General features: G+C 43.6%; 1 protein-coding gene across 3 annotated transcripts in view; it reads left to right on the top strand.

The window, feature by feature from the left end:
* Positions 1 to 24029, top strand: part of EVL (Enah/Vasp-like) — a 172445-nt gene that overhangs the window by 47367 nt on the left and 101049 nt on the right. For 2 of the 3 annotated variants that reach the window (XM_032134985.2, XM_032134982.2), the window contains exon 1: positions 1201 to 1238. The exons of the other annotated variant lie outside the window; for it this stretch is intronic. In XM_032134985.2, coding sequence (XP_031990876.1) covers positions 1216 to 1238 — 23 coding nt within the window. In that variant the 5' untranslated portion in view covers positions 1201 to 1215. Of the gene's footprint in view, positions 1 to 1200; positions 1239 to 24029 lie in introns of those variants that run through there. 3 annotated transcript variants of the gene reach the window in all.

Raw genomic sequence — 24029 nt, 5'->3', positions numbered from 1 at the left:
TACTTTATTTCTTGGGCTGTGAGGAATTAGTAATGCACAGTTAAACAGAGGCATCAAAATCAGAATTAATAACTGGTCTTCCTTCTTCCACCCCTTCTCTAAGAATCAGCTGGAGCAATTTTCCTAAGGCCAAAGGCTGAGTGAGGGATGCTGAGGGCACACCCAGGCTGCGTGAGTGGGCGAGGGGAAAGGGGCAGCTTCAGGCCACTTTTTCCAGGTCGATTACAGTTAGTGACTAATGACACTGTGGTCAAGGGAGAGAATAAAAGTCAAGAGCGACTCATAAGTTTTTATTTGAGATCTGTCTTGCTTATTTCACAAAGAATTGCAACCTGAATGCTGAAGATTTTCCTTCATGGCAAGTTTCAGAATACAACCTCAGCTCATTTGCCAAATCTTGCCAGCCTGATAAACATTTTTCTTTTGGGGGCTGGCATCTTGTTTCCTTTTTCTTCTCTTCTGAAATCATTATAGCAATTTTTGTACTTCAAGGAATTGGTGAGAACCTGGTACATACTATATACTTGATAAATGAATAATCAAATAAATGAGATCACTAGTAAGGAGTGACATGTAAGGTCACGCTGGTCATGGTAAAGTGGTGGACATAAAATGCGACTTTTGTAATTCTGAAGCAGCTTATGCATTTGTGCTAAAATAGTGTTTGGTAGTGAAATGGTGAGATACAGAATTCTGCAGAATTTTTCAGTACTTACGTTCACGTATAATGTTGGTCATGCCTGATCTTATAGCAGCAGCAGCCACAGGAAGATGAGGTAATTAGGCAGATCACAGCGGAACGGTTGTATTCTCATTCCTTTCAGCCTCTCTCCCCAACCTGCACAGTTCTGGTAGGGGGTGGGATGTGTTACATGCTTTACCCAGGATCCCAGGCGTGCCCTGGGTTCGACTTCTTTCTCTAGACTAATCCAGTTCCCAGCCTGGAGCCTAAGCATACACTGCATTAATCAGACTTGCTGGAATGGTCACATGGTTTTCTAGCTGCCTCCCCTGTTAGCTGCCGCTTGTCAGCAGCTGGCGGAGCTGGAGGCTGCAGGCCCCTGTCTGCAGAAAGCCTTTTACTTCAGAATATTGGGGGGTGTGGAAACCCCGCCTCTTTTTTTCTGCACTTTGCACCATCTGACTAACTAAATGGTTGTCCTCCATACCAAAAAGACTACCACACAATCTAAGGAAATTGTCTCTGACTAGGTCATGTTTGCATTTGAAGAATTCAGGTATGTTCTGGGCTTTCTACATCAGTCTGCTGCTGGCTTTTTGTTCTCGCTAGGTTTTTGCTGTGTAATGACAGCTTAGACTCTGGCTGGTTCTCACACACACAAAAAAACAGGGCTCTTTTCAGTGTGTGGTGGGGTTTGTCCCAGTCATGGGGGTGGGAGGTGCAGAGGTGGTGCAGGTCAGGGGTGTTTACTGTGTGCAGAAGTGCAGCATGGATAATTGGTCTGATCACGGGTGAATTTGTCCAGGACCCCACCTTGTGCCTTATTTGAGCTGCTTGTTGCTGGTGTAGAGTTGTGAATACAGAATAGCAACTGTGTGTCCAGAATGAGTCTCTTGCTATCTTTTGTTTTTCTTCCTTTGTCAACTCATGCAGTCTACTGCTCTTTTTAAAAAATGCTAATTGTAGCAGTGAAGGTGAAAAATTCTGCAAGTCTGTCTGCATAGTTGAGATTTGATTTTGGCTCTTCTTGTCTTCATTATTTTTAGTAGTAATCTCATCGCCGGGCTGTTTTCTGGGAAGTGCCCTGATAGTGTTTTGTTAACAGGGCTCTTTGCTTTTGTATGCTTTTCAGCTGCTGTAATTATTAGTGCTCCAAATTAGATCTTTTGTGAATCTTACTCCCTCTCTTCTCCAGGAATCTATCCCTGGATATAAATGTGGGAAGGGATGTTCCAATAGAAAGAGTTTCTAAGAAATGAAAATAAAGGAGGTGGAATGGGAGGGTCATCAGATTCTTCTTGTGCGTATTTCCACCTCTCTGGAACATATGGAAGAGTGTGTGTGTGTGTGTATGTGTGTGTGTGTGTGTGCACGTGCACGCACTTCTGACCTCTGAAAGCTTTTCATTTTTCAAATGCAATTTTTATGCATTTTAGAATTGAGCATAAATTCCATATTGATGGGCAAAGAGTGATTGTGCGGGAACCTCAGTTCTACCTCTCCGGGCCTTTTTTGTTCCTCCAAATGTTGCTGCAGTAGACATTAAAACAATAAGAGAATAACCACCTTTTATTCTTCTAAGAGAAAACTACAGACCTGTTAGCCAGTCAAGAGAGTGGATAAGAGGATCATTATCAGACCTTAAAGGTTGGAGAGCCACATGGCTCTCGGACCGTAAGGTTGTCCCCTGCCCTTTTCAGTAAACTTGATACTTTGGATTCAGGAAGTTATCCTTTGTTTAATCGTGTGTCTCTGCATTATTTCTAATGGCCTGGGTTTGCGACAAAGAAATTCTTTTTGTGTGGCAGTGTGCTCTGGTGACATGGGCCCCTGTCCTTACAGAGTGACCAGAACTTTTATAATAGCCCCATTAGATGACTAACAAGAATTTATATAATGTCTGGCATGTTACAGTAGATAGGCCCCTGGGTTCTAGTGTCTGTTTCAAAAGTAGCTTTTGTGATCCTTGTGAGAGTTATGGAAGCGTTCTGTAATTTGTAGAAAGTAGCGCAATTGTGTGGTTCACGTTTTATTGTTAGCATTTACTGTAGATGAAGTACCCCTATCTACCCTCTTGAACAGAGCTTGGAGCCTTTCATTACATTTCATGGTTAGGGAAGAGGGTTATGTATCAACACATCCCCTCCCATTGTGGTGGGCTTCTAATCTAAGGATCAAGAGCTGGGTCTGATGAGGTGGGAGGGGTTTGAATTAAAGGCCATTGCACTGATTGAGAAAAAGGGGCCATCATTATGAAGGGTAGACCACAAAGGGGAGGGCTGTTACCTCCTTCTTCAAGCTTTTGCTTAAGCTGGCCCTGAAAAATTTTACTGGATGTGACTGCATTTTGTGACTGCTGCATGGTGCCAGACAAATGGCTTTCTTCTCTAGTCATGGAGTTTGTGTATGTGGGGGCCCAGTGATCATGGTGGGGCAACACAGGGACTATAGAGGTACTTAGCTTTTTAGCTTAGTTCAGTGCAGTTCTCTAGCTTTAGCATGCAGCAGAATCCCTGGAAAGCTCATTAAAACTCAGATTGCTGGACCCCACTCCCAGAATTTCTCATTGAGTAGACCTGGGGTGAGGCCTAAGAATCTGTATTTCTAACAAGTTCCCAGGTGAGTCTGATGCTGCAGGTCTGGAGACCAGACTTAACAACCATTGGCTTAGGAAAAGCAGAAGATTACCTTCATGGAGATGGGAAGTTTGAGGCAAAGGCAGGGTGGAGGTACAGGTAAGAAAAATTGAGAGCAGACAGAAGCAGTTCAAGGACAGGTAGGTGAACCACCTGTCACTTGGGGAGGTCTTGCAGAGCAGTAAGATTATAAACCAAGTTCTCTGTTTCTTTGGGATGAGAATCAGAGAACTTGGTTTTGTAATCTCGGCGCCGCTATGAACTAACTTGGTGGGCTTGGCAAGTCTGTTGATCTTTCTAAGTGTCAACTGAAATGGGGAGAGTGATTCTCACCAAGAAACTCCGTAACACTGTTAGAATTAAATGGGATAATATAAACTTTATGAATTACAGCAGTTTTTCCTGCTTGAATATAAAGGGGGAAGCACATCCTGGGGCCAGCTTCATCAGGTTATCCACACGTGCCTGTAGGCCTTGTTTGTGGACACGCTTCTCCACACATCCCCGCCCTGAGAGCACAAGGAAGGGCCACATTCTTGTTTTTTTTTTTTTTTTTTTTTTTGGAGACAGATTCTCACTCTGTCACCCGGGCTGGAGTGCAGTGGCACAATCTCAGCTCACTGCAACCTCTGCCTCCTGGATTCAAGCAATCCTCCTGCCTCAGCCTCCCAAGTAGCTGTGATTACAGGCATGCACCACCACGCCCAGCTAATTTTTTTGTATTTTTAGTAGAGACAGGGTTTCACCATGTTGGCCAGGCTGTTCTTGAACTCCTGACCTCATGTGATCTACCCGCCTCAGCCCCCATAAGTGTTGGATTTACAGGCATGAGCCACCACACCCAGCTGGCCACATTCGTTTTTAAAAGGAAGTCTGATTTTGACTCAGACGCATTTACTTATTGGACTATGAGTTCCATGAGAGCAGAGTTCATAAAAACAACAGAATCCTGCCTGTTTTTGTTTCCTTGGTGCCTGCAACTGCTTGACACACAGTAAGACCTTAATGAGCAGTTGGTACAGTGCATTGTAACCAGAACTTCACAAGGAAAAGCAAGCAAGCTATCCAGCTAGCTCGGCACAGTCCTGAGGTCGGTGCCATGGTGCCACCTGGGTGGTTTTGTGTGCTGGTTCAGGAGAACATGTGGAAAAGCTGATAACTGATCTCCTGAGAAAAACGTGGTGTCCTCAGCACACCCCACTTGCTGGAGTGCCAGAGAAGTCATCACGTTTCATTAAGGAATCCCTGCAGATGATCTCACTCCACAGCACACTGATGGTTGTCATGATTTACTGCTGCCTGGGTCCCACGCCTAGAGAGTAATAGGAGCTTGAGAGGTCGAGCGAGTGTTTTACAGCTGCCTAGGGGATTTTTGCCTGCCATTGCCTACAAGACTATTGTTCTACCACCAGGCAAGCTGTTCTAGCTGGCTCTTGGGGTAGACACAAGTCACTTGTCCTTTTGCCTTTTTTTTTTTTTTTTTTTTTTTTGGAACAGAGTCTCGCTTTGTCGCCTGGGTTGGAGTGCAGCGGCACGATCTCGGCTCACTGCAACCTCCGCATCCCAAGTTCAGGCAATTCTCCTGCCCTCGCCTCCTGAGCAGCTGGGATTACAAGCTCCCACCACCAAGCCCGGCTAATTTTTTTTTTTTTTTTTTTTGAGATGGAGTTTCGCTCTTGTCTCGGGTTCAAGCAATTCTCCTGTCTCAGCCTCCCGAGTAGCTGGGATTACAGGCATATGCCACCACGCCTGACTAATTTTGTAGTTTTAGTAGAGACAGGGTTTCTCCATGTTGGTCAAGCTGGTCTCAAACTCCTGACCTCAGGTAATCCACCTGCCTCGGCCTCCCAAAGTGCTGGGATTACAGGCGTGAGCCACCGCGCCTGGCCTAATTTTTGTATTTTTGTAGAGACGGGGTTCAACCATGTTGACCAGGCTGGTCTTGAACTCCTGACCTCAAGTAATCTGCCCACCTCGGCCTCCCAGAGTGCTGGGATTACAGGCATGAGCCACTGCACCCAGCCTCCTTTTGCCTTTTTAAAAAACTTTCTTAGACTTCCTTCTACTGAACTGAAAGTTTTAAGTAAACATTTGCCTGTTTCTACACACCACAGAGACTGTCTTGAGCATTTTGTGAAATACCATGTAGTTTTCCTTCTACCTCTGGACCCAGAACAGTGCCTACATTTCCTTACCACCCCAGAATGAAGAGAAATGTGACTTTTTTCCCCATAATCCGTCAAGCAAGAATGGAGCCCAAATCAGAGACCTTTGTTTCTCAGAACTCCTGGTATTTGACTTATTCCGATTTATTTCCAGGAGGAATGTAGTGTACCAAGATCTAAAATCCACAATTGCTATTTGTTAGTCACATGAAAATGGAAGTTACTATTTTGAGTCTGTTTTATTTTTAAACAAAAACATCATGGAAGGGTTTGAAGTTCAAACTCTAACCAACTTTCTTTATTAATTCAAATTTATGTCTAGTCTTGGGAAATGTTACGATTTTTCTTGCCCTTTCACTGGAATATTGAAACGAGTCAAAATGAGTAAGTATTGGGGAAGACCTGAAGTTGGCAAGGCTAAAGAACCATCCAAGTGTCAAGAGCCCAAGCCAGCTTGGTCTCTCTCATTTTCCAGGCTCCTATAGTACCTTGAAGAAACAGATGTTTAGTACATTGATCTGAGCTGAGGAAATAAGTCTCAGATGAACAGGAGGTAGAGACTGGGCCAGGCAGGGTAGGGGAAGGAAAAGAACCTTGATCATTGCATACCTGCTGTGTGCCAATCACTGCTGATTGCTTTGCCCAAGGTAACTTTAACTCACATAAATGAAATGGACTCTCTCCTCCATACCACTCTAGCCACATGGGCCTTGTGCTCCTCCTCTAGACCTCTTCACTGGCTGTTATCTCTGCCTGGATTGCCCTTCCCCCAGGCAGCCATGTGGCTTGCTGGAGATGAAAACACAGTCCACATCAGAACTTGTCCTAAACTCTGGGCCCATATATCCATCTACTTGTTTGATGTCACTACTGGAAGCCTAATTAGGCATCTCAAACATGTCTAACACGGTTCTCCAGCTCTTTCCTATCCCTTCTTCAGTCTTCCACAGCCCAGTCAGTGGCAGCTCCGCAACTCCTTCCTTCTAGTTGTTCAGTCATTCTTGACCCCTTTCTCCTACTCTCCACATCTCGTCTCTCATCCATCAAGCAGTCCTACCAGCTCTGTCTCAGAATATACACCAAATCCAACCACTTCCTACTGGCTGTACTACCACCAGCCTTGTCCAAATGCCAGCATCTGAATTGCTGCAGTAGCATTGTAACTGCCCTCCAAGCTTTCTGCCTTGTTCTCTAGTCTCAATTTTTCACCCATTTTCCTTTTTAAGATAAGAAGTCAAATCATGTCACTCCTGTTCTCAAACCACCCACCTCCCCTCCCAGTAACTTCCCATTTCACTGAGAGTGAGAGCCCAAGCTCCTTTAATGGCTTACTGGGCCTGCTCAGCCTGGCCCTCTTATCAGATTCCATCTCTTACAGCACCCTGTCTCCTCCACACTACTCTAGCCTTACCGGCTTGTGCTGTTCTTTGAACACACCAGGCTGCCTCCTCCTTGAGGCCTGTGCACTGACAGTCTCTGCCTGGATTGCTCTGCCCGCAGGTGGCCACGTGGCTTATGCCCTGGTCTCCTCCAGGCCTCTACTCAGATGTTACCCTGACCTGTCTTTTTAATAACCCTCTCCCCACAATGGGCACTCCCTTTCTTTTTACTCTGCTTTATTTTTTGCCAGATCACATATCACCATCTATATACTGCAGCTTTAAATTTTGTATTTGTTATTGTTTGCCTCCCTCAGCAGAACCTAAGTGCCACAAGGATAGGTTTTTAAATATACATAGTTGGCAGGGCGTGGTGGCTCACGCCTATAACCCCAGCACTTTGGGAGGCAGAGGCGGGTGGGTCACCTGAGGTCAAGAGTTCAAGACCAGCCTGACCAATATGGAGAAACCACTACTAAAATACAAAATTAGCCGGGCATGGTGGCGCATGCCTGTAATCCCAGCTACTCGGGAGGCTGTGGCAGGAGAATCACTTGAACCTGGGTTGCAGAGGTTATGGTGAGCCGAGATCGCGCCACTGCGCTCCAGCCTGGGCAACAACAGTGACACTCTGTCTCCAAAAAAAAAAAAACAAACAAACACATAGCACAGCTGTGGTGGGGCACAGTGGCTCGTGCTTGTAATCCCAGCATTTTGGGAGGCTGAGGCGGATAGATTACTTGAGCCCAGGAGCCCCAGATCAGCCTGGGTAACATGGCGAAACCCCATGTCTACAAAAAATACAAAAATTAGCTGGGCATGGTGACACATGCCTGTGGTCTCAGCTACTTGGGAGGCTGAGGTGAGAGAGGATCATCTGAGCTGAGAAAGTCAAGGCTGCAGTGAGCCAAGATCATGCCACTGCACTCCAATGTCTCAGGAAAAAAAAAAACAAAAACACTGTTGTATCCGTAGTGCCTTGCATACAGTAGATATCTAATAAATATTTGTTAAATGAATGAAAGAAATGAGAACAGATGCTCGGAGAGGTTAAGTAATTTGCTTAAAGTCACCCAGCTGTTAAGGGAGTCAGTCAGTTTCAGTTCAGTCCCTCTTTCCCAGATACTGTGTGCCTGAAATGCCATCCTATAAACTGACCCTTTGTCTTAATCATCAGCCCAACCTTTCAGTCTTCCCTGTGGGCTCAGAGCTTGTCGTGGTGCCTGGCACATGCCCCACAGGTGTAGGAAAAGTAGGGAACTTCTAGAAAAGGAACAGAGGGCCCACCTGGGGTAGAATGACCCACCCTCCTCCCTGTTCCCACAGCTCTTCCATCTCATCTCTGTGTAGTGCTCACTACCATGTAGTTGTATGATTATTAGTTTCTCTCACATCTTCTCCTCTACCAAAGCATGAGCTCCTTGAGGTCAGAGAGAATGTCATCATCTTGTATCCCTACCAACTACTGCTGACAGCATACGCTCAGCTCTGGGACGTATTATTAAATGTCTGATAATGAAAATACTTTTAATTAAGTAAGTCACAGTCCCTAACTGTGGGAGCTATGATCCCTGTCTGTCTTGGATCCCCGGGGCCTGTTGGAATCCACAACCATGTGGATCTTTGATAGATGATGGTGGGAGCACTGGTTGGTGGAAGAATGCAGAGGGCAGAGAGACCAGGGAGAGAGAATAGAGCAGGTAAGACAGGGATGGACAGACCTCATTGACTTGACAGTTTCACCTGGTGTCCGTCTGACAAGCTAAAAGCAAGGTGTTATTTGGGGAAACAAATTATTTATTTATAAAAATTTTAATTATTATAGATACTAAGTATACCTATTTATGGGGTACATGTGATATTTTGATACAAGCATACAGTGTACAATGTGTAATGATCAAATCAGGGTAACTGGAATGCCCATCTCAAGCGTTTATCATTTCTTTGTGTTAGGAACATTCCAATTACACTTTTTTAGTTATTTTGAAATGTACAATAAATTATTGTTAACTCTTGTTGCCCTATTGTACTACTGAACACTAAATCTTATTCCTTCTATCAAACTGTATTTCTGTACTCACTAATTATCCCTCTTCATTACCCTCTCCCCATTACCCTTCCCACCTCTGATAAGCATCATTCTACTCTCTATCTCCATGAGTTCAATTTTTTTTAACTCCCATATATGAGTGAGAACATGCAGTATTCGTCTCTCTCGTGCCTGCCTCATTTAACTTAACATAATGTCTTCCAGTTTCACCTAGGTTGCTGCAAATGACAGAATTTCATTTTTTCTTATGACTGAATAATATTCTACTGTGTGTTTATACCACTTTTTAATCCATTCATCTGTTGTTGGACGCTTAGGTTGATTTGTATCTTTTTTTTGTTTAGACAGAGTCTTGCTCTGTTGCCCAGGCTGGAGTGCAGTGGCGTGATCTCAGCTCCCTGTAACCTCCACCTCCCGGGTTCATGCAGTTCTCGTGCCTCAGCCTCCCAAGTAGCTGGGATTACAGGCATGCACCACCATGCCCAGCTAATTTTTGTGTTTTTGGTAGAGGCAGGGTTCCCACATGTTGGCCAGGCTGGTCTCTAACTCCTGACCTCAAGTGATCCTCTCGCATTGGCCTCCCAAAGTACTGGGGTTACAGGCATGAGCCACCGCACCCGGCCTCAATTCCTATCTGGACCGTTGTGACTAATGCTGCAGTAAGCCTGGGAGTAAAATCAGTCTCTTCAGTATACCAATTTCCTTTCTTTGGGATATATATTCAACAGTGAGATTGCGGGATCATACGGTAGTTCTACTTTTAGTTTTTTTTTGTTTTGTTTTGTTTTGTTTTTTGAGGAACCTCCAAACTGTTTTGGAGTGTCCACAGTGGCTGTACTAATTTATATTCTCACCAGCAGTGTACAAGGGCCCCCCTTTCTCCACATCCTTGCCGGAGTCACTCATTGGCTGTCTTTTTGATAAAACTGTGTGAGATGCTATTGTGGTTTTGATTCGCCTTTCCCATATGATTAGTGATGCTGAGCATTTTTTCACATACCTCTTGGCCATTTGTATGTCTTTTGAGGAATGTCTATTCAGATCTTTTGCCCATTTTAAAATCAGAATATTTGTTTTCTTTGTATTGAGTTGTTTGAGCCCTTTATGCACTGGGAAACAGATAATTTAGTTGTTAAGATGGCAAAGCAGATATACTTAAAAATAGCAATCTATCGGCTGGGCGCGGTGGCTCACACCTGTAATCCCAGCACTTTGGGAGGCTGAGGCGGGTGGATTCTGAGGTCAAGAGATCAGCACCATCCTAGTCAACATGGTGAAACCCCATCTCTACTAAAAATACAAAAATTAGCGAGGCGTGGTGACACACGCCTGTAGTCCCAGCTACTCAGGAGGCTGACACAGGAGAATCGCTTGAACCTGGAAGGCGGAGGTTGCAGCGAGCCAAGTTCACGCCACTGCACTCCAGCCTGGCAACGAGCGAGATGCCGTCTCAAAAAAAAAAAAAAAAAAAAAAATCTATTCTTCATTATTAAATAAGCGTGCAGTTGTTGAGTTTTACTCAAAGTGAGGCAGCGTTGTAGATCTGGAGTCCCAATATTTGGCTCCGTTTCCTACAAGAGAAATGTAAGCTATGACTGTCACTTTATTTCTCTAGGCCTTAGTTACCTCACATATAGCAAAAGGACTATTTTGAGGATAATGTATAGGAAAGAAGTGTATAAATTATAAAACATTGCTGTATTGTTTGTATATTTTACATTTTGTAATCAGTGAAAGTTTAATCAGTTAATGTTTAACAGATTCAGATTAAAACAGTTTCTGTTATCTCCCATTCCTCTTTGCTTAGTGTAATAGTCACTTATGCTAATAACAAAACAAAGAGGAAGAATTTAGCTGGACTTCCCAGAGGAATGAGTCCTGGAACAGAATACCAACTTGGGTCTCTATGTCTCTTGCTGGCTACTTAGGGTAGTTGCAAACATATCCTCAACTACGTTGGTTCTGAAAAGTCAGGTAATGGGTCATTTTGGAGATAGGGATGTGGGAGGGCCCTTTTGATATTAGGATGAACATTCATTGAACAAATACTCCCGGAACATCTACTCAATATAAGCCACAGCAGAAAATGTAAATATGTGTAATCTTAGTCCTGCCTCCAGGAACACTGTCCTCAAGAGGTGTGGAACAGACAGACCAAAAGCATGGAGTAGCAGGTAGCAAGATAATGCTAACAGGACATTGGGGTAGATTCCATAGGGATACAGATAACACGCTGTGGCCGGGAGATGGACACAGTTTTGCCGTAGTGAAAGTTAAAAGAGACTTTCAGGAGGAGGCATCTGTGGGAGTGAGGCTTGGAGGGTATAGGATTGGGGTGGATGAAAATCAAGACAAGGGCTGTTAGTAGGTGTGCGAGGGCTGAGGTATAGGAGCAGGGGGACAGTGTCCTCTTAGCCATGCTTTAGCTAATTGAGGGGAGAGTTTTTGCTGTCTTCTCAGGGTATAACCCAAGTCCATTTTGTCCTTTCCCTGTGACTGGTGACTTCTCTGCCCTGAAGTTGGCTACTCTGCAGAGATAAACATTTTTACCTCTGGGGAATAAGTAGTAGTGATGGGAAACCCTGCTAGGTGTTTTGCCATGCTGCTAGCACCTTGACTTTTCTTATCACCTTCAGCAATTACTTAAATTCTCTGTGCCTTGGTTGCCTTATCTGTAAAATGGGACTATTACCAATCTCTGACAGTTGTTATGCTAATTAAATGAGATTACTTTTTTTTTTTTTTTTTTTTTTGAGGTGGAGTTTCGCTCTTGTTGCCCAGGCTGGAGTACAGTGGCGCAATCTCAGCTCACTGCAACCTCCGCCTCCTGGGTTCAGTGATTCACCTACCTCAGCCTCCCAAGTAGCTGGGATTACAGACATGCGCCACCATGCCCGGCTAATTTTTTTTCTTTTGTATTTTTAGTAGAGATGGAGTTTCTCCATGTTGGTCAGGCTGGTCTCAAACTCCCGACCTCAAGTGATCCGCCTGCCTCAGCCTCCCAAAGGATTGGGATTATAGGCGTGAGCCACCGCGCCCGGCCGAGATTACCTCTATAAAGCATTTAGATATTCAATAAATTAATTCTTTTAATTTACTGTAAGTAGCAAAGCATTTTATAGGCCCTTATCCTGGATTAGAAATTGCATGGGAGCCAGGAAAAAGGCTGACACATTCTCAAGCTAGAGTACTTCTAGTCTTCCCCTCTCCCTGAGCGTTCAGACTCAGAATGCCAGAAATCAGTCCTTGGAAGATAATCATGTTTGCTACTGAAATGTTTATGACACAGTGAACCAAACATGGTGTGACTAATCAGCTGAGAGCTTGGATCTTGGCTTGGTTTGCATGCAAATTCCCTGGTCTGAGAGATTAATAAGTTCCTTGCAGTTGACAAACTGGGACTACAGTGCTTTCTGGCTAATTGGGATAATACAACCAGAGCCCACCACCAAGTGACCCCTGGTTCTCTGAGTCTGCAGTGCTTCTGTACTCAGGCCACAGCCCATTACATTATTCATTGTTCTACGTTCCTCCGTGTCCTATTTCATTATCCTTGGAGCCTAGTGTGATCAGTAAGTGTCTGTTGAACTAACTAGGACTACACTGGACAACTGTGATGTGTGAGGTCTCTTCTGTGTAGGGAAGAGTGAATTACAAGTGAGAACTCAGTGAAGAGCACCCTTCCAACAATTGTAGCTATGATGGGATACATTCTGGCGTGGTTCTGGACAGCAAGAGAATCCACTAAAGAGCTTTCAAGAGTGACTTTCAACTGGGAATTCTGTGTAATGTTTCTCAACTGAGAGGGCCCATTGCAATCTAAAGACAGGTGCCCAGGCCACTCCTCAAACCTCTTAAGTCCAAATATGTGCAGGTGAAACCCAGACATGTGCACTGTTTAAAGTTCCACTGATGATTCTGATGTACACACCTCATTGGAGTTCACGGGAAGAACCTGAGCTTGGGAACCTGGAAACCCTAGGTTCTAATGATGCTGCATTACTTTATGTAAGTCACATAACTTCATTGGGACTTAGTTTTTCCACCTGAAAAATAGGAATAATATTTTATTTGCAGAGATGTTCAGAGAGAAGAATGGCCATGTGTGAGCTTTCATAATCAAGAGCACTGGAAAATGAAAAGTGCTATAACGTGCTTTTGAATTCCACTGGCACCTCCGAAGGCAGATTGAACCTAGATGTGTTAGAAGTGTGGCACTGCCATTGCACTCCAGCCTGGGTGACAGAGTGAGACCCCAACTCTTTAAAAAAAAAAAATGCCTAAGATAAAAGAGTATAAGATTAGAAGTCCCATTTGGATGTGAGTTCAGGCTCCTCCTCTTATTGTAATTATTGTGTTATTCTGGGCAAATTATATATTCGTTTTGAGTCTCCCTTATCTGTGAAATGTGGTTGTTGTGAGGAAAAGTATGATTATATATGCAAAAGTTTTTAGTAAACAGTAAAGCTTGAAGTTGTTTTTAAAATTGTTGTTTACCAAGTTTATTTCTGTCCTAGTATCTAGCACAGCAACTACCAGCTACTAGAGCAATTAACAGTTGGAGGAATGAATGAAGTTTGCCTTCTGTGTCTCTGGGTTCTGTAACTGGTATGTTACAACTGAAAAACTTTTAAGAGGAGACATTATTCCTCAAATTTTCTTTCTAAATTGTGTTTTTGCTAGTTTTTGTATTTTTGGAGTTATAATGAATTCACTCAATTAGAAAATCAGAACCTATGTTTCCTTCATTCACTGTATTGTACCCTGGTTTGGACTGCTAAGGCAGTTTATTATGTGTTTTTTTGGCAGCAACAAATGTTTTGCATAGTTCCAAGATGGTAATTTCATTCAACAGTGTATGTGGTTTTTTTTTTCTTTTTATACGCTGCTCACTCCCTCAGATGAGGCCATCTGTTTTTTCTTTTTTTTTTTTAATAGGAATTTCTAATGTATCACCCTATTGATGTAGTTACTCTTACTGTTTCTATGATAATGTCTAGCTCTAATTTATTAAGAACTGTCAGGAAGAGAAATGTGCTGCCGTTTTGCATACCAGTGCAGTTTTCACTGATGGAGAGAGCGCTGAGATGTGCAGGTGCATCATTTACCCTCTTTGAGACATTTATTTTCTAGCACCTGGCCAAAGAAACAAGTATCAGTTTGAGATTGTTCCAATAGGTAAGACATTGCACAAAGATTGAGAAATGTAAAAGAAAAGACATTCAGGTCATTTTTAGCACACCTATTTGTCTCCTAGGATCACATTGTTATTTCTAGGAAGATACGTGTTTTGCCAGCAACTGGTTAGTTCGGTAGAAGGGAGCTAGCATTTTCTATTTGACAGTAATCTGACCTAATGCCTGTCTGGTAGTTTATGTGGGTCTAATCCCCCACCTCACCTAGGGGGCAGTACATGACCCAGACCTGGTCAGACCAAGACTCAATCCCCTGGCTATGGTGACTGGTTTAGGGGCAGTTTTGTCATCTAGGAATTCTCTATGGCAGGGGTCCCCAATCCCTCAGGCCGAGGACCAGTACCAGTTCGTGGCCTGTTAGGAACCATTCCACACAGCAGGAGGTGAGCAGTGGTGAGCATTACTGCCTGAGCTCTGCCTCCTGTCAGATCGGCAGTGGCATTAGATTGTCATAGGACCACAAACCCTACTGTGAACTGCGCATGCAAAGGAGCCAGGCTGTGCTCTTCTTATGAGAATCAAATGCCTGATGATCTGAGGTGGGACAGTTTTGTCCCCAAACCATCCCCCCATCCCGCCCCAGTCCATGGAAAAATTACCTTCCTTGAAACTGATCCCTACTGCCAAAAAATGTTGGGGACCGCTGCTCTATGGGACTTGAGCTAGAACTATTATAAAAGATACTGCTTTTTTTTTTTTCTGGGATCAAGAGCTGTCAAGATCATTAAAGCTTCAAATCATTATTTCCCATCATGTGGGGAAGACTAATAAGCCAAGAGAGGGAAGTAGAGTTCAGTAATGGCAAGAGAGCAAGTTCTCATGGCAGCCTTGACCATGTACACTCAGGCATTTAACTTAAGCCAGGCTTACCCATAAACCTTTTTTTTTTTTTTGCAGTATATAAACAACAAATTTCATTGTTAATGTCTGTTACTTGCAACTTAAGAAATCCTGAATAATACAAAACTGCAAGAAAAATTAAAAAGCAGACTAAAATGTGTGTCATTTTACCTCCAAAGGAGATGACCATCCCAGTCATCTTCAAAATTGTCAGACCACAGTTGCAGTGTTATCTTCTGTCTAGGTGTTTAACAGAGGACCGTGGCACTCTAGGGCACTGTTATGGACTAAATTATGTCTCCCACAATTCACTGGTTGAAGCCCCTGACCTCAGTGTGACTTTATTCAGAGATAGGGCCTTTAAGGATGTAATTAAGGTTAAATTAGGTCTTAAGAGTGGCCCCCGGCCGGGCGCGGTGGCTCACGCCTGTAATCCCAGCACTCTGGGAGGCCGAGGCAGGTGGATCACTAGGTCAGGAGATCGAGACCATCCTGGCTAACACGGTGAAACCCCGTCTCTACTAAAAATACAAAAAATTAGCCGGGTGTAATGGCGGGCGCCTGTAGTCCCAGCTACTCGGGAGGCTGAGGCAGGAGAATGGCGTGAACCCGGGAGGCGGAGCTTGCAGTGAGCCGAGATTGCGCCACTGCACTCCAGCCTGGGCGACAGAGCGAGACTCTGTCTCAAAAAAAAAAAAAAAAAGAGTGGCCCCTAGTCCAATAGGACTGTGAGAGGAGGTGAGGACATGAGGGATGCTCATGCTCAGAGGAAAGGCCCTCTAAGGACACAGTGAGAAGGTGGCTGTCCACAAGCCAAGGAGAGAGGCCTCCAGAGAAGGCAAACCTGCCAACACCGTTCTCTTGGGCTTCCAAAACTGTGAGAAAATACATTGCTGCCGTTAAGCCGCCCAGTCTGTGGTATTTTGTTATGGCAGCCTGAGCTAACTAAGATGGGCTTTTCTTTCAAAAGAAAGAAGAAGAAGGTGAGGGGACTCAAGACCACATCTGAAGGGCAGTCCATTGAAGATCCTGGAATAAAAGGCTCTGGAGAGACAATCACTGCCTAGTCATTTCTCCAAGGTGTAGCATCCAGATAGCTACATGACATTGATTCAAGGAATCACTTCCAGGAAAGCCTTTCGAACAGGGGCCTTCTGCTCAGTGTTCAAGGCTTACCTTTTCCTCTTTCATTCCCCCAGGTAGAGTTAATCTTCCTTCTCGTATACTCTGAAAATACTCCTGCACCTACTTCTGTTTCTATACTTCTCATGCCCTTTTGTTAACTGGATTTGTCAGTCCCTGCCTTCTAAATGATGCATTGTGGAAGGAGCACGTGACCTTAATTCCAGGCTTGGCTGGTGTCCAGCATGTGTTTCAAGTCTTCAGCAGTGTTTGCTAAATGTACAAACAAAATATAGAATATTAGAACCAAAAAAGTTCCTTAGGTATCCCCTTGTTCAGATCTCTGTGAATCCCTCTTTTGGACGTAGTATTTACCTTTCACTTCCCCAGAGCAGACATGGCCAGTTCCCTTGAGATATTTCCAGTGGGTAAGGGAAAGAGAAGTAATATTTCCGAAACAGCCACTGTGTCCCAGGCAATATATAGTTATTTTCTTTCACTCATTCAGAGCGAGACATTAGGGATACAAACGGGATAGCTTCCATTTATTCAACTCTTGAGAGCCGAGAACTGTATTAACAATATGTCATTTCATTAACACCACTTTCAGCAAGTAAGAAATTACAGAGGAGGAAACACACCTAGAAAAGGTCAGAGCTTGGTTGTGATCACCAGGTTAGTTAGCAACAGGACTGGAACTAGCTCTATGGATTCCCATTCTGCTGCTTTTCAGTGAGAGGAAAGTGTAGACTAAGGAAAGCTGAAATCATCCTGGGTAGGATACTGTAGACAGAGAGCTGCAGGCAGCAGAAGGAAGTGCCTGGCAACCAGCTCTGTAGATTTAATAAAGCACCATGTTGGCCATGTCTATAGAATTAAGAGGAAAAGAAGGAAATTAAAATCTGAAGAAGTTGTGGCAAGTGGACAGAATTGCTAAGCATGGACAAAGCAAATAAATCCACAGCAGGTTTTAAACAAACTGATCTTATCATGCTCTTGTCTGGACAAACTTCCCAGCTCTGTTGGGCCGTAAATATTCTGACTTAACCATATCAAAGAGCAGAAGCGATGGACTCAGATGGTGGACAGGATTGCCCACCACTGCCTCCTCTTGGTTTTAAAGCCCATGTGGTCTGGACAGCCAGGGCTCTTAGTCCCAAATCAGGATACTGTCTTAACAAGCGGAACAAGTCTGGGTCCCATTTGTATTTCACTTGCCCCTTTGTGCCATTAAGCATTTTTATTTTTAATAAGCTAATTTTATTAATTGAAAAATTATTAACTGCTCATAATAAAAAGCTTAAACAGAATAATGCTAGAACTTCACTGATATCCCTCAACTCTTGGCAGAGGCCACAGCTTGGGTCGGTAGCTGTCGGAGATGGTCTTAGGTACAGCTTAGTACCCTGTGTGCTGTGCCGTGTGTGTGTGTGTGTGTGTGTGTGTGTGTGTGTGTGTGTGTGTGTGGTGTGTGTGTGTGTGTGTGTGTGTGTGTGTGTGTGTGTGTGTGTGTGTATGTTGCTGTAAAGAAAGAATCTAACTTTATACCCACAAAGATCAGAAACTAGGGATACAGTTTGGGTTATTGGTTACTTTTCCAACTTTTTTGAGTTCTCTTGAATATATCCTGCCTCTCCCAAAAGCAGATGAATTTCTCAAGAGTGGGGGCAGTGTTTCCTTCTGCAGCCATGACCATAGGGCCCAGGACTGGCTTCTCCAGATGAGATTTCAGAAAATAGAGTCATTAACCAAGTCACCAAATAAGTATAAGAACTGAAGGGAAAAAGGACAGGTAAGAACATTTGAGCTTTTCAAAGTTAAACCTTGGGGACAGAGACCCTGTGGGAGACAAATATTTTAAAAATAGGATTCCTCATATGAATACCCCATGATTTCAGCTTTTCTCACTTTCCACTAAGGGTTAGTATGAAGTTCAGTTATTTTCTAGTTAAAACAATCCTTGTTAGAGGCCATTTATTTATTTATTTATTTGAGACGGAGTTTCTCTCTTGTTCCCCACACTGGAGTGCAGTGGCACAATTTTGGCTCACTGCAACCTCCGCCTCCCAGGTTCAAGTGATTATCCTGCCTCACCCTCCCAAGTAGCTGGGATTACAGGCATGCGCCACCATGCCTGGCTAATTTTTGTATTTTTAGTAGAGACGGGGTTTTGCCATGTTAGTCAGGCTGGTCTCAAAGTCCTGATCTCAGGTGATCCACCCAACTCAGCCTCCCAAAGGGCTAGGATTACAGGCATGAGCCACTGTAGTTGTTAGAAGCTTTTAAAGCAAAACTTTAAGTCAGATGAATAATTTGGACACATAATATGGGTAAAATAACTAGAGTTACTGAAATGTTGAATAAACCACATTTAAGAAATTTCTAAATAAACAGCAACAGTGAAGTTCTCTCTACAGTAGGGGATGGTAAGTAGTTTCCTAGCCTGGAATTGGTCTGTATCTTAACCCACTCTGTTCTCTCTGGCATGTGTGTCTGGGTGGTGTGGCTGACCCCATGAGCTGCTTTTTGTTTTTAATAGAGACAGGGTCTCGCTCTGTTACCCAGGTTGGAATGCAGTGACACGATCATGGGTCACTGCAACCATGACCTCCTGGGCTCGAGTGATCCTCTCACCTCAGCCTCCTGAGAGGCTGGGACCACAAGTGCACAACACCACACTGGGCTAATTTTTTAACTTTTTTATAGAGACGGAGTCTGGCTCTGTTGCTCAGGCAGATCTCAAAATCCTGGGCTCAAGGGATCCTCCTGCCTTGACTTCTCAAAGTGCTGGGCCTACAGGCATGAGCCACTGTGCCCAGCCCCCATGAGCTGTTGATCTTTGTGGCTTCTGTCCCTTTGTGTTTGCTTGTGGCACTTGGACAGCCTCAGCAAACGGCTCAATGCGCAGTGATCCTGTTACTAGCACTTTGCTGCCCTTACTACAGATTTTTACCAGCCCCTTTTGTTCCTCTTTTTTCTCTCTCCTCCTTTCTTATGCATTTTTAACATTACTGTATTTTTTCTCTTTTGAACTCTTCCTTGTTCACAATCTACCATGTAGCTCTTCCCCTCTCCCTGTATCTTCTCCTCGGCTCAGATTAGCCTCCCGTCTAGTCTACATTCAAGCTACACGTTCTCTGGACTTGGATTAGTTCTTTTTGTCATTGTTTCCCCATGTTTTTCTTTTTTTCTTTTTTCTTTTTTTTTTTTTGAGATGGAGTCTCGCTCTGTCGCCCAGGCTGGAGTGCAGTGGCGCAATCTCGGCTCACTGCAAGCTCCGCCTCCCGGGTTCACGCCATTCTCCTGCCTCAGCCTCTCCGAGTAGCTGGGACTACAGGCGCCCGCCACCACGCCCGGCTAATTTTTTTGTATTTTTTTTTGTATTTTTAGTAGAGACGGGGTTTCACCGTAGTCTCGATCTCCTGACCTCATGATCCGCCCGCCTCGGCCTCCCAAAGTGCTGGGATTACAAGCCTGAGCCACCGGGCCCGGCCTGTTTCCCCATGTTTTTCCTTTTAGCATGGGAGCGAGAGAAGGTAGAGTGTGGCTGCTTGTCTGCCCCTCAGAAAGCAGCCATCTGGGCAGGACAGAACGGAGCCTGACTCCTAGTCAGCAAACGCGGTTCAACCCGAGAAAGGAGGTCTTCCTTTCCTTTGCTTTTACATCTCCCCAGTGTGCACCAAAGGGTTTATATATTGAATAGTGAGGCACCTTCCCTGGGATGCGAGACCAGGAGGAGAATTTTTGCCTCAGTGCATCTCCGTGTCTGCATTTAACTCTTCATGACCTTTATTGCCTGTGTTTTGGTCTATCAGTAGCTCTGAGAGCTTTCATAAGTCACTTAGCTGATATGCTGCAGTTTCATCCTCTTTGAAATAAGAATAATAAATGTGGGCATGGAAGAGCAAATGAAATAGAGGAGGTAATAACATAAAGTTACTTTGAGAAATTAATGGTAGTTATTAGCACATTCCCCCTGAAAAAGCATAATATGTTTAAGCTACAACATTTGTGGAGGCTAAAGCCACTCCATTTGAGATGCTAATCTGCCATGTTGAATTCTGATTGACCCCAGTTCCGGTCAGTCAACACTATAAATTCACAGTGATGTTATATTAATAATATATTAATACATAATATGCAGAAATGTGTACTTAGAAACAGTGGCATTGTTGACACAATATGGTTATTGTTAACAATAAGTGTTCCTCTTCCACCATTCCTTTTAACTCCAAACCTAGGAAGGCAGTCAGTTTTAAAAGGAGGAAGTTATGATTGGTAGCATGGAAAGGAAAAGATATTGAACTTTTTTTCTCAGAACTCCTAGGTGTAAGATTATGCTCTCCTATTACAAGCCATGAGATGTGAGGTGGGCTTGGATGCCTCCTTTTAATACAGTTATTGTAACATCCCTGTTTACTTCACAGCATAGTTTAATTAAATGATACAATGTATCAGAAAGAACTTCGTGAACTGTCCTGTGATGCAAATATAAAAGAAGGCAGAATGTGGGCAGAAGGAGGGATGGGGCAATTTCCTGTGGCCAAGACCTAGGTCTATGCCACTTGCTAGTCAGATGGCCTGGAGCCACTCTCTGAGCTTCAGATTTCTCATATTTAAAGTGGAAATGATTGTAATAAATAGGAGGACCCCAACACACAGTAGGTGCTCAGTAAATGTCTTTTAAGAGATTATTATTAGACTTATATCCTTCTGAAACTGAGAAGTGATATTAGTGCAAAATACATCCCAGACTTCAAAGATATTTTCAGTTGGGTATTGCCAAATGGATTTCACCATGGACTTAGACCCCATAAATGAATGTGTCAGTTTTCGTATATTTTTCCAGGTATTTTTTGGTGAACAGTTTTTTATTTGTGTGCCAATAGTAATACCCGACTAGAAAACCCTATCTGAAAGCTTTACTTTTGATTTCTAGAAGTAAACATTTCTAAGGTGGGAATCAATTAATTGGAGAACAGAGAATAGTGAATAGTTGTGCACTGATCTCTGAAGCCACACTGCCCAGTAGAAACAACTGAAGCTACAAATGGGAGCTGCATGTGGAATTTTAAATATTTAATAACCATATTAACTAAAATTAAAAGAACGGATCATATTAATTTAAAAAATGTATGTGTTTAAACTACTGTATCCATAATATAATTTCAACAATGTTACTATGGTAATATGAAAATTATTAATTAACTATATTACATTACATTTTTGTACTAAGTCTTTGAAATCTGGGCTGTATTTTACCCTAACATCACTTCTCAATTTGGACCGGCCACATTTCAAGTGCTCAGTAGTCACACATGGCTTGAGGCTACCAAAAGCTACCAAGTTGGATGTCTAGAGCCCTGATGAACTGAGACAGAAAGTAACTAAGACAGAGAATCTCGATTACATTGTTGCATTTAGCAAATGGGTTTAAAAATGCCAGGCCAAATAGAATTTCCAGACTTACATGATATTCTTTGCTCTGTATTAGATTTGCATTGATACAGGAAGTTTCAAAATACTCTGTAAATTGCTCCTCATTTCTCTGTTACTGACAAGCGCACAGTGGAGACGCTGCCTCCTTAAACTCCCCCATCTCTGGGCTCTGGGCCCAGCGACCTCTGGCCAGGGTGAGCATGCCGTGAGGGTGCTTGAGTAGCATTTACTGTGCCCAGGGCCAGTTCATATGCTTTTTTTGGTAGGAAGATTTCTTTTTGGAGACCAGGAGTTACTTTGAGAAATTAATGGTAGTTATTAGCACATTCTCCTGAAAAAGTATAATATGCTTAAGCTACAACGTTTGTGGAGGCTAAAGCCACTCCATTTGGGATGCTAATCTGCCATGTTGAATTCTGATTGACCCCAGTTCTGGGAATGCCTCTGAGATTTCTACTTTTATATACTCACCAACATTGATGTTATTGTAAGTACATACTTACCATAAACCCTGCCCTTAGTCAAGTTTTCTGAGGTATATAAGCCCTGAGTCTGGTGGATAACAGTGTGGGGATCGACTATCTCAAGGCCACCTGAGATATGGCTTCTGTTTGTGAGTCCTTATTAAATTTTTCTTTCTGAAAAACTGGATTTATCAACCTCTTTTTTCAGCATATCAGCTCCATCAACCTTTGGGTAGGTTCACACAGACTTGTTGACCATGGAACAACATGGCATAAAATTTTAGGGTTTTATAGATCACTGAAATCCATCTGAGCACCTCAGGTTAGGAACCCCTCTGTATTAGTCAGGATTCTCCAGGGAGTACCAATAGGAGATTATAGATAGATAGATGGATAGATAGATAGATAGATAGATAGATAGATAGATAGATAGATAGATGATAGATAGATAGATAGATAGATAGATAGATAGATAGATAGATAGATAGATAGATATACAAGGGAGGACTTATTAGAGGTATTGAGTCGTGATTATGGAGGTTGTAAAGTCCTACAATAGATCATCTGCACGCTGGAGACCCAGGGAAGCAAGTATTGTGGCTCAATCCAAGTCCAAAGGCCTGTGAGCCCAGGGTGGGGGTGGGGTGGGGTGAGGTGCTCATGCAAGTCCTGGAGCCCAAAGGCTGGAGAGCCTGGAGTTCTGATGTCCCAGGGGCAGGAGAAGAAGTGTCCCAGCTCCAGAAGAGAGAGGGAATTCACCTTTCCTCTGCCCTTTTTTTTTTCTTTTAGAAACAGGGTCTCACTCTGTTGCCTAGGCTGGAGTACAGTGGCACAATCATGGCACACTGCAGACTCATGCTCCTGGGCTCAAGCAATCCTCCTACCTCAGCCTCCCAAGTAGCTGGGACTACAGATGCATGCCACCATGCCTGGCTAATTTTTAAATTTTTTTGTAAAGATAGAGTCTTGCTGTGTTGCCCATGCTGGTCTAGAGCTCCTGGGCTCAAGCGATCTTCCCACCTCAGCTTCCCAAAGTGCTTCTGCCCTTTTGTTGTATCTGGGCCCCCAGTTGATTGAATGGTACCCGCCCACATTGAGGGTGGGTCTTCCCTACTCAGTCCACCAACTGTTATGCCAGTCTGGAAACACCCTCAGAGGCACACCCAGAAATAGCGCTTTACCTGCTCTCTAGGTATTCCTTAATCCGGTCAAGTTGACATCTAAAATTATCGATCACATCCTCTTTCTTTAATGGTTTATAATAGTATTACAGTGTGCACCCATTGTGAAGCAAAAGGGGGTTGGGGGATTCGCAACATGAGTGAACATGCATAACATAGTTATGAAATAGTATACAAGAAACTCATGACAGTAGTTGCCTTGGGAGGAAGCTAGGATGAGAAGGGAGATAGTCCCTATATTTTTTAAATATTTTAATTTTCACAACACACAGTATTTCTTATACAGAGACGTTGGCTTAAATATACATACAATAACAACAAGAACAACAAACCCTTAATCCAGAATTACATATTAAAACTGGCAAGAAGACTTCAACCAAAGGCTATAGGAGAGCAAACATAATTTGAACACTTTCAGTCTGCCAGGCACTGGGGAAGACGGATAAGGACTGATACTTGTCTTCTGAGAGCTCACAGCATAAAGACAGACCTGGAAATAGACCATTATAATTACAGTGTGATCCAAGCAGTGCCACAGGCAGACCTGGGGTACGTGTGGTTATCTAATTCCCAGACCCAGGGTTCTTGGAGAAGACCAAGCCTAAACCATCTCCACACATCAGCTGGAGGTAACCTAAGCAGGGGTGGTCCTCGCTGCCTGAATGGACAATGAGAAACAGCATGGAGTGTTTCAGCAATGAGCTCCCCAGTATAGCTTGGATGTAAGAGTTGAAGCAGGCTCACTTTGGTGGGAGCTTGGAGGGGGGACCATGGGGCATCCTTATACCACTTTCCCACTGGGGACAGTGCAGTGAGCTGTGATTGCACCACTGTACTCCAGCGTGGATGACAGAGCAAGACCCTATAAAAATAAAT

This window comes from Hylobates moloch, unplaced genomic scaffold (genome assembly GCF_009828535.3).
Source record: "Hylobates moloch isolate HMO894 unplaced genomic scaffold, HMol_V3 SCAFFOLD_16, whole genome shotgun sequence".
Taxonomy (NCBI): domain Eukaryota; kingdom Metazoa; phylum Chordata; class Mammalia; order Primates; family Hylobatidae; genus Hylobates; species Hylobates moloch.
Note: the sequence above shows the minus strand (reverse complement) of the source record. Positions and strands in the feature narration are given on the sequence as shown.